This window comes from Oncorhynchus clarkii, chromosome 6 (genome assembly GCF_045791955.1).
Source record: "Oncorhynchus clarkii lewisi isolate Uvic-CL-2024 chromosome 6, UVic_Ocla_1.0, whole genome shotgun sequence".
Lineage (NCBI taxonomy): Eukaryota > Metazoa > Chordata > Actinopteri > Salmoniformes > Salmonidae > Oncorhynchus > Oncorhynchus clarkii.
Window position 1 is genome coordinate 722,726 of NC_092152.1, and position 11,144 is coordinate 733,869.

At 45.0% G+C, this 11,144-nt stretch overlaps 1 protein-coding gene across 5 annotated transcripts in view; it reads right to left on the bottom strand.

Moving 5' to 3' along the window:
* LOC139411858 (doublesex and mab-3 related transcription factor 1) overlaps window positions 1-10,893 on the bottom strand; it is a 46,873-nt gene extending 35,980 nt beyond the window's left edge. For 2 of the 5 annotated variants that reach the window (XM_071158603.1, XM_071158602.1), the window contains exons 1-3: window positions 10,572-10,787; window positions 8,667-8,847; window positions 3,437-3,600 (exon numbers count right to left, since the gene is read on the bottom strand). In XM_071158603.1, coding sequence (XP_071014704.1) covers window positions 3,437-3,600; window positions 8,667-8,847; window positions 10,572-10,787 — 561 coding nt within the window. Of the gene's footprint in view, window positions 1-3,436; window positions 3,601-4,352; window positions 4,359-7,867; window positions 7,874-8,666; window positions 8,848-10,571 lie in introns of all 5 variants that reach the window. The other 3 variants (XM_071158600.1, XM_071158601.1, XM_071158599.1) reach the window with 3 other exon arrangements.
* Between the last annotated feature and the right edge of the window lie 251 nt (window positions 10,894-11,144).

Below are 11,144 nucleotides of genomic sequence, written 5' to 3' on the forward strand. Positions count from 1 at the left end.
TGATTGTCTTTCTCAATTTCAAAATTATATTTAAACAGAGCTTTAAACAGAGCTCACGTCCTCCCTCAGCTTAAAGGAAGTTAATTGTTAAACAATGCATCATGCATGTTTACGGGGTGGCAGGTAGCCTAGTGGTTAGAGTGTTTGGACTAGTAGCCAAAAGATTGCAAGATCGAATCCCAGAGCTGACAAAGCCTGAACAAGGCAGTTAACCCACTGTTCCTAGGCCGTTGTCAAAAATAAGAATTTGTTCTTAACTGACTTGCCTGGTGTTACTGTCCTTGAAGGTGTTTTACACTCTGTTATCAGAGACAATATAGGAATCATGAAGGTGTTTTACACATTCACTTTGCTGACGTTGAATGCTGCAGTACGGGGCTCTCAGAATGGTACAGATTTCTCCGTTAGTCCAGGGTTTTTGGTTGGGGAATGTCCGGATTTTTTGATGAATCTTGTGATTGATGATGTGTATTCCTCAACGTTAGAGAATGAATCGTGGTTAATCGTGGTTAGATGAGTCCTATATATATTCCAATCAGTATTCTCCAAATCGTCCTGGAACACTGAGTCTGCTCCCTCTGTCCAGTGTCTCACTATTCTCCCCGTTGGTGGCTCCCTCCCTCTGTCCAGTGTCTCACTATTCTCCCCGTTGGTGGCTCCCTCCCTCTGTCCAGTGTCTCACTATTCTCCCCGTTGGTGGCTCCCTCCCTCTGTCCAGTGTCTCACTATTCTCCCCGTTGGTGGCTCCCTCCCTCTGTCCAGTGTCTCACTATTCTCCCCGTTGGTGGCTCCCTCCCTCTGTCCAGTGTCTCACTATTCTCCCCGTTGGTGGCTCCCTCCCTCTGTCCAGCGTCTCACTATTCTCCCCATTGGTGGCTCCTTCGTTGGTGGCTCCCAGTATTGCTGGTAGTTGTACAAGTTGCTGTAGTAGGCTGCAGAGTTAAGGTAGGTAGGATAGGGTTAAGGGAAGGTAGGGTAGGATTTAGGTAGGGTAAGGTTAAGGGTAGGTTAAGGGTAGGTAGGGTAGGGTAGGATTTAGATAAGGTAGGGTTAAGGGTGGGCAGGATAGGGTTAAGGGTAGGTAAGTTAGGATTTAGGTAGGGTAGGATTAAGGGTAGGTAGGGTTGGAATTAGGTAGGGTAGGGTTGGGTTAAGGTAGGGTTAAGGGTAGGCAGGGTAGGGTTAAGGTAGGGTAGGGTTAAAGTAGGGTTGGGTTAAGGAAGGGTAGGGTTAAGATAGGGTTAAGGTAGGGTAGGGTTTACGTAGGATAGGGTTACGGTAGGTTAGGGTTAAGGTAGGGCAGGGTAGGGTTAAGGTAGGGTAGGGTTAAGGTAGGGTAGGGTTAAGAGTAGGGTATGGTTAAGGTAGGGTGGGTAGGGTAGAGTCAAGGGTAGGGTTAAGGCTAGGGTTAAGGGTAGGAGAGGGTTAAGGGTAGGGTTAAGGGTAGGATTAAGAATAAAGTACGGTTAAGGTAGGGTAGGGTTAAGGGTAGAGTTACGGTAGGGTAGGGTTAAGGTAGAGTATGGTTAAGGGTAAGATTAAGGTAGGGTAGGGTTAAGGTTAGGGTTAAGGGTAGGATAGGGTTACGGTAGGGTAAGGTTAAGGTTAAGGGTAGAGTTAAGGTAGGGTAGGGTTAAGGGTAGAGTTAAGGTAGGGTAAGGTTAAGGGTAGAGTTAAGGTAGGGTAGGGTTAAGGGTAGAGTTAAGGCTAGGGTTAAGGGTAGGAGAGGGTTAAGGGTAGGGTTAAGGGTAGGAGAGGGTTAAGGGTAGGGTTAAGGGTAGGATTAAGAATAAAGTAGGGTTAAGGTAGAGTAGGGTTAAGGGTAGAGTTAAGGTAGGGTAAGATTAAGGTAGAGTATGGTTAAGGGTAAGATTAAGGTAGGGTAGGGTTAAGGGTAGAGTTAAGGCTAGGGTTAAGGGTAGTAGAGGGTTAAGGGTAGGGTTAAGGGTAGGAGAGGGTTAAGGGTAGGGTTAAGAATAAAGTAGGGTTAAGGTAGAGTAGGGTTAAGGGTAGAGTTAAGGTAGGGTAAGATTAAGGTAGAGTATGGTTAAGGGTAAGATTAAGGTAGGGTAGGGTTAAGGTTAGGGTTAAGGGTAGGATAGGGTTAAGGTAGGGTAAGGTTAAGGTTAAGGTAGAGTATGGTTAAGGGTAGAGTTAAGGTAGGGTAGGGTTAAGGGTAGAGTTAAGGTAGGGTAGGGTTAAGGGTAGAGTTAAGGTAAGGTAGGGTTAAGGGTAGAGTTAAGGCTAGGGTTAAGGGTAGGAGAGGGTTAAGGGTAGGGTTAAGGGTAGGATTAAGAATAAAGTAGGGTTAAGGTAGGGTAGGGTTAAGGGTGGAGTTAAGGTAGGGTAGGGTTAAGGTTAAGGTAGAGTTAAGGGTTAAGGGTAAGGTTAAGGGTAGAGTTAAGGTAGGGTAGGGTTAAGGGTAGAGTTAAGGTAGGGTAGGGTTAAGGGTAGAGTTAAGGTAGGGTAGGTTTAAGGGTAGAGTTAAGGTAGGGTAGGGTTAAGGGTAGAGTTAAGGTAGGGTTAAGGTAGGGTAGGGTTAAGGGTAGAGTTAAGGTAGGGTAGGGTTAAGGGTAGAGTTAAGGTAGGGTAGGGTTAAGGGTAGAGTTAAGGTAGGGTAGGGTTAAGGTAGAGTATGGTTAAGGTTAGGGTTAAGGGTAGGATAGGGTTAAGGTAGGGTAAGGTTAAGGTTAAGGTAGAGTATGGTTAAGGGTAAGGTTAAGGTAGGGTAGGGTAGGGTTAAGGTAGGGTAGGGTTAAGGGTAAAGTTAAGGGTAGAGTTAAGGTAGGGTAGGGTTAAGGGTAGAGTTAAGGTAGGGTAGGGTTAAGGGTAGAGTTAAGGTAGGGTAGGGTTAAGGTAGAGTATGGTTAAGGTTAGGGTTAAGGGTAGGATAGGGTTAAGGTAGGGCAAGGTTAAGGTTAAGGTAGAGTATGGTTAAGGGTAAGGTTAAGGTAGGGTATGGTTAAGCTAGGGTAGGGTTAAGGGTTAGGGTTAGGGTTAGGGTTAGGGTTAGGGTTAAGGGTTAGGGGTTAGGGTTAGGGTTAGGGTTAGGGTTAGGGTTAAGGGTTAGGGTTAGGGTTAGGGTTAGGGTTAGGGTTAAGGGTAGGATAGGGTTAAGGTAGGGCAAGGTTAAGGGTAAAGGTAGAGTATGGTTAAGGGTAAGGTTAAGGGTAGGGTAGGGTTAAGGTTAGGGTTAAGGGTAGGATAGGGTTAGGGTAGAATAGGGTTAAGGTAGGGTAGGGTTAAGGTAGAGTACGGTTAAGAGAAGGGTTAAGGTAGGGTAGGGTTACAGAGAGGCCTACCTGGTATTGTTGGTAGTTGTACAGGTTACTGTAGTAGGCTGTAGGGTAGGGTTACAGAGAGGCCTACCTGGTATTGTTGGTAGTTGTACAGGTTACTGTAGTAGGCTGTAGGGTAGGGTTACAGAGAGGCCTACCTGGTATTGTTGGTAGTTGTACAGGTTACTGTAGTAGGCTGTAGGGTAGCGTGACGGCTGGTAGAAGTTGTAGTAGGAGGTGTCCACCAGGAGGTCAGCTGTTCCGTCAGTAGACTGCCCCCTACTGAACGCTGTGGGGCTGGACGCCAGGCCAGAACGACTACCTACAAGGGATTGAGGACAGGGTTAGAGGTCAGGCAGGGCCAGGTATACTGTCCCTCAGACCAGACCGACTCCCTGCAGGGACAGAGGAACAGGATTAGGGTTAGAGGTCAGGCAGGGCCAGGTATACTGTCCCTCAGACCAGACCGACTCCCTGCAGGGACAGAGGAACAGGGTTAGGGTTAGAGGTCAGGCAGGGCCAAGTATACTGTCCCTCAGACCAGACCGACTCCCTGCAGGGACAGACAGGAGAGAGATTAAAAAGACATTCACTCTGCTCCCACTGCTTTCCATCTGTACACATACTGAAATTATGGACTTAAAAATCCTCCAGCCAGTGTACTGCCACCCCTAGTACACTGATACCAACTCTGCCAGTTCCAAGAGAGTTCACAAGGTTGGAAACTAATATGCAAAAATCACTGAAGTTGGAGACTTATATCTCCCTCACTAACTTTAAGCATCAGCTGTCAGAGCAGCTTACCGGTCGGTGCAGCTGTACATAGCCCATCTGTAAATAGCCCATCCAACCAACTACCTACCTCATCCCCATATTTGTTTTTCTGTTCTTTTACACACCAGTATCTCTACTTGCACATCCTCATCTGCACATTTATCACTCAGTGTTAATTGCTAAATTGTAATTACTTCGCTACTATGGCCTATTTATTGCCTTACCTCCTCACTCCATTTACACACACTGTATATAGACTTGTTTATACTGTATTATTAACTATATGTTTGTTTATTCCACGTGTAACTCTGTGTTGTTGTTTTTGTCAAACTGCTTTGCTTTATCTTGGCCAGGTCGCAGTTGTAAATGAGGACATGTTCTCAACTAGCCACCTGGTTAAATAAAGGTGTTCTCAACTAGCCTACCTGGTTAAATAAAGGTGTTCTCAACTAGCCTACCTGGTTAAATAAAGGTGTTCTCAACTAGCCACCTGGTTAAATAAAGGTGTTCTCAACTGGCCACCTGGTTAAATAAAGGTTAAATTAAACAAAAATAAACAATGTCTTTCTGTTTTCAGTCAAGACATTTTTAGTTTTCAGTCCCACACAATAGCACCATCTGCTGGTGGCTGTCCTGAACTGATTATTCCTGTCAATCTCCATCCTTCTCTTCATTGGTAAAACCATACATACAAAAAAATGTGGCATGCCAGCAAAGCAACAACACTACACTAAACAATACATGAGTTGCACTATAACGGTGACAAACTGTGCCCACAAACTGTGAGGGCCAACATAAAGTTGTCCCAACACCTTACCACTGCTACAGTTAACTCAGCATCATTTACTGCCTTTCTAAAAGACATAGCTGAAATGGCTGACTTGCTTTTTAAACAAATGTGGTTCCTGCTGACAATTGAGATGTACAAACTATGACATAGGGGGACAACAAGTGGATAAGAGGCCATCCGTAATTTCGATTAAGACATTAAGAGAGAGACGACAAGGATAGTCAATATAACTATTTCTTCGGCACTTTTGAAATGTACAGCGACAGAATTCAGAACATGGGCCGTTCTTACTTACAGTGTTCTCCCTGTACACCAAGTCAGAACCGTAGGATAAATAAAGAGGGCATATAAGCAGACAATGAAAGCTCTTACAATATTCGATGATTACATTTCTCTGAACATTGAACGCCGTTTGGGTCTTTGCATGTCAAACAAGATACATGTCATAACATTATTTGACACATTAAATAAGCTTTTAATTTGATACGTCAAATAACACAATTATTTTATAGAATGTTGTGTGTGCTGAATTTGCACGTGCAAGCCAAGCGCCACCACTACTATCAGTAGCACTGTCAAAGCTGTACAAAAAAAGTTGCACACAACGGCCACAAACGGTGAAAACAGACCAAATTATTAGGGCGAGGAACATGGGCTACTAACAGCTTACGACACAACATACACTTAGTATTACTTTCTCAGCTACAGTCTACATATCTCCCTGGCATATTACATCATTTATACAGCAGCATTTTTTGGACTCATGTTGTAATGTGCTTGAACAGGAAAGTGGCGCAGCGGTCCATCCTGAGGAAATGTTGTCATCAAAGAGAAAGATTTGAACGACCGTAGCTCGTTTTCCAGAGTTGTTTTGAACTCACAGTTAGCCACTGATTCCTTCCCAAACCACAACTTGTTGTGTAATGTTGAAAAGGATTTGATTGTCGACTTGATTCATGGCGACGACTGCTAGCTTGCTAGCTAAGATTTTGAAAGTATGATGTTGACATGATCACTCCAATCATTATCTGTGGCCAATGACCTTGAGCCTTCTTGGATGGGCATTTCTAATATAACTCTATGGCAGAACCCAAGGGTTAAAATATTCGAGCCAATATTGAGCCAATCAGGCTCAACACTGTATTTTCTGCTGGCTGCCCCACCACCACAGAAAGCACTGAGCTGGGCTGAAACACCTGCATTTTGGAGCTGTCTTACTCAAGAAAACAAAAAATGATACATGATACAACAACTGACCTACCTCAAGGAGCAGAATTAAGGCATATTTACCATATCAACAACAGTCCTCATCATGTGTTGGGATATCTGGAGTCAACAAAGACACATTTGTCTCAAGCTTCTGCCAGATTCAGCTCTGTGGTATATCTCACTATCAGTAGATTAGGAGACAGAAGCGTTGTGTGTGTCCCAGGTCTGACCGTTGTCCTCATGGCTGAATCACTGAGTGCTCAACTCCTCTCCTCTCTGTCACCGGTCCAGGGGCCACAAACACACACAGTGGCAGCAGCCTTGACCGGGTTGGTATTCCAGTCCAGAGCTGATATCAGGCTTGAAGGAACAAGCTGTTTCTGCCTCCTTACTTCCTCTACCACAGAGTGATCAAAAGATGGACTTGAGGCTGGCACCAGGACTGTACTATAGTACCAGGACATCAGGACTACACTGATAGTACCAGGACATCAGGACTATACTGATAGTACCAGGACACTATAGTACCAGTACATCAGGACTATACTGATAGTACCAGGACATCAGGACTACACTATAGTACCAGGACATCAGGACTATACTGATAGTACCAGGACACTATAGTACCAGTACATCAGGACTATACTGATAGTACCAGGACATCAGGACTACACTATAGTACCAGGACATCAGGACTATACTGATAGTACCAGGACACTATAGTACCAGGACATCAGGACTATACTGATAGTACCAGGACAGCAGGACTACACTATAGTACCAGGACATCAGAACTATACTGATAGTACCAGGACTGTACTATAGCACCAGGACTATACTATAGTACCAGGACATCAGGACTATACTGATAGTACCAGGACTATACTATAGTACCAGGACATCAGGACTATACTGATAGTACCAGGACATCAGGACTATACTGATAGTACCAGGACACTATAGTACCAGTACATCAGGACTATACTGATAGTACCAGGACATCAGGACTATACTGATAGTACCAGGACATCAGGACTATACTGATAGTACCAGGACATCAGAACTATACTGATAGTACCAGGACATCAGAACTATACTGATAGTACCAGGACATCAGAACTAGGACTACACAGAAAGTCCTCCACATGAGATGCTGTCCATTGTCCTCCCGATGTCTGCAGAGCCAGTTGTGTCCACTGTCCTCCCAATGTCTGCAGAGCCAGTTGTGTCCACTGTCCTCCCAATGTCTGCAGAGCCAGTTGTGTCCACTGTCCACAACATTTCTGTCAGCCGTCGGGGGGGGGGGGGGGGTCCCCGAAAGGCCGTCGGGGGGGGTCCCCAAAAGGCCGTCGGGGGGTCCCCAAAAGGCTAGGGTCGGGACTGACTGCGTGTGTGGGTACCCGCCAGCCACTGCTGCCCCTCATAATGTGTTCAGATTCTTTGTGGCCCCCACCCCTATCAAAATTGCCCATCCCTGGCCTATAAAATAATGATAGACAACAGACTAACTAGATAGCCAATTCAAAACATAACATGTAGCCTGGCTAACTATCTCGCTAGTTAACTAATTAGCTAATAGGATCTATTAATGTCATTGTCATGTCTGATGTCCTAAAATAAATATTGTGAATAACCACAAATGAATGGTTGTGTTAGTAAACCAGGGCAAAACACTCCTGTTGGAAAACACCTCTAAAGCAATGAAAATAGCTGCAAAATAATTCTGACACAGTTGGAAAGCTGTTATTCCCCGATATTCAACATTGGCCAAGTCATTCTGACAACATTCAAATATTCTTAGAATAGCCTAAACCACAAATAACTACCAATGCTGGCAATAGATCTCCAGTGAAACCTGCCTTACCAGGCAGATAAACAAGTTAGTTAGTTACCTTGCTTTGAGGTAGCCAACCTTAGCCATTTGATCCCAGATTCATTAAAGTAGGAAAGTATTTTATAAAGACAAAATAATATTTGGTTGTAATTGGAATGTTGTAATATTTCTTAGGCCAACCATCCTCCAGGCGAACCTTAAAGGGAAAGTGTTCTATTTTGAGACAAGCTTGACTCTGCAAAGAAGCCAATAGGCAGAGGGGAGCCTGCATTTAAATCTGATAATAATAATGCTAATAATAATAATAATAATGATAATAATCATAATGATAACAATAATTGTATTGTGTAAAGTGGTTCCTTGCATCATTCAACAGAATTTGATGTCACCATTTTGGCCCCTGGCGTTACAGACCATTAGAAGTGACTTGAGCTTTCAGGAAGCTAATCAGTCCTACATGTTCAAAAGGACTAGTGGCAAAAAAGTTAATGTCAAGACCTGTGTTTGATTTTAATATGTTCAACTGATCTAAACCCAATAGTTATAAAGATAGGTACTAGATTATATTAGTTGTGGTAGTCACTGTGTTATAAACATAGGTACTAGATTATATTAGTTGTGGTAGTCACTGTGTTATAAACATAGGCACCAGATTATATTAGTTGTGGTAGTCATGACATTATACTGTGTTATAAACATAGGGACCAGATTTACATCAGTAACACTAATATGTTTGGACGTGGGTGGATGCACATGGATTGAATGTGTGTCATATATATACCTGCATTAGAAGGTGAGGTACCAGCTGAGGTGTTTCCACAGGTAGGTGATCGTCCTCCAGACACCGAGGACAGACAGTCTCCAGTGGGCTCATTCTTCACAACAACCTCCTGACTGGACAGCGTGGCTGGGCTACAGAGCCCCATCTCCTCCTCTTGAGCCTGCTGCCGTCGCAGAGCCACCTGCACACACAGAGAGAAAGAGGCACACACACACACACACACACACACACACACAGAGAAAGAGGCACACACACACAGAGAGAAAGAGGCACACACACACAGAGAGAGAAAGAGGCACACACACACACAGAGAAAGACACATACATGCACACCCACACACAGACACAGTTAGTTACTGTATTGAGGAAGGATAGAGACATGACAGACATACAAGCAGGAAGGTAGACACAGACAGACAGACAGACTCCTGGACCTCATTGGCCAGTTCCCACACCCAGCCTGCTCCTGGACCTCATTGGCCAGTTCCCACACCCAGCCTGCTCCTGGACCTCATTGGCCAGTTCCCACACCCAGCCTGCTCCTGGACCTCATTGGCCAGTTCCCACACCCAGCCTGCTCCTGGACCTCATTGGCCAGTTTCCACACCCAGATTAAGCCTGCTCCTGGACCTCATTGGCCAGTTTCCACACCCAGATTAAGCCTGCTCCTGGACCTCATTGGCCAGTTCCCACACCCAGATTAAGCCTGCTCCTGGACCTCATTGGCCAGTTTCCACACCCAGATTAAGCCTGCTCCTGGACCTCATTGGCCAGTTCCCACACCCAGCCTGCTCCTGGACCTCATTGGCCAGTTCCCACACCCAGCCTGCTCCTGGACCTCATTGGCCAGTTCCCACACCCAGCCTGCTCCTGGACCTCATTGGCCAGTTCCCACACCCAGCCTGCTCCTGGACCTCATTGGCCAGTTCCCACACCCAGCCTGCTCCTGGACCTGATGTAAAATGCATGTGGAGAATATCTTTGGGTTTACTTTGACCACAGCCTGTTTTTAATTCATATTAGCTCCTATCTTTGTCCACCAAATCTACCTACACATGAAAATATAGGAATTCCTGCATGTCAGTGAACTTGGAAACAATTGGACATTACAAACTTTATAAAAAATGTATTGTCTCACAATCATATATCCTGAAGAAGGCTTACTGACAGACAGGGAGTGACTTCAGCTTCCACTAGTAGCAGATTAGGTTACTCTACATGTAGCCTATCTGACTAAAGTATTGACCTTGAGTGAATTAGACAAATTCCACAAAGCCACCAGTCTCTCTGATCATCAGAGTTCGTCATAAACTTCCTTCACTTTGGACTCCGTTTTAGTAAACTACAAGCCCAAATTAAAGTGCCTTGTTGTAAAATTATAGTTTACAAATTACACTGCAGCAGATATTTAAAGCAAAATTGATAGTGTACATTTTGGCACTATTCTAACATCGTATTTCAATAACCTGGATTCCATCCATGCTTCAGGTTATGTATTGGTCTTCACATTTAGCTGTCTGTCTGAGGGAAACTCCAGCATGATGGTGTATTCACATTGTAGCAGATTGTAGCCACCAAGCTATTCAATGTATCCATGTCTCTAAACAAATGCCTTTGTTGTGATCAACTGTGTAAATACGGAACATAAACAAACAACTGTAGGATGAAAAGAAAAGAAATCTGACAGACTATTTGAAAACCACAGCAGCAAAACTGTAGCTAATAAATTATTGCTAACGTTAACTAGCTAAAGTTAGCTAGTTCCACACAGCACAATGCACAATCCACGTATGCATATAATTGCAAAACAGCATTATTTACATTTACTGTGGAAAAAAACCAATGCATAGCTTAATCGAAAGATCCTAATACAATGCACTATTGCAAACTACAGTAGTTCCCTACCTGGGCCGCCATAACTCTCTGCCGCTCCGCGATCAGTTTGCATTTCTGGCACTGGCAGTCTCTCCAGTTGCAGAAGCGCTTGTGTCCCTTCAGCGGCGACACGTAGCCGTGGTTCCTGCACCGGGAGCACTTGGGCATCCGCGGGGGTTTCTTCCCGGGAGACGCGGACGGGGGACCGGCACACTCCAGCAGCTTGGTCTGCTCGTCGTCGCTCATTGTCGGGGTGATGGTGACCGTGGCTTCTGGCCGGTTGCAGGAAAATCTTCAGCAAAAAAAAAAACTGATGCTCGGCGACCAACGGCTCTTCTCTCGCGACACAAGTGACAACTAGTACGGTGAGTTTATCTTATTGAAGTTTTTAATGTCGCGAGAAGTTGATGCAATATTGAGAACCTACAAGGTTACTGTCCCACGTGTACTCTCACCCTCCAACGTCACCGTGGACAGTTTGGCCCAAACTCAGCATTCCAGGCCGTAGGGGGGTGATGGCATGCCCGACCCAGCCCAGTCCTGGCGGGCACTCCTCTCCTCTACCCACTCGCTGACCAGATGAACCCTGGCACTGTATAATGA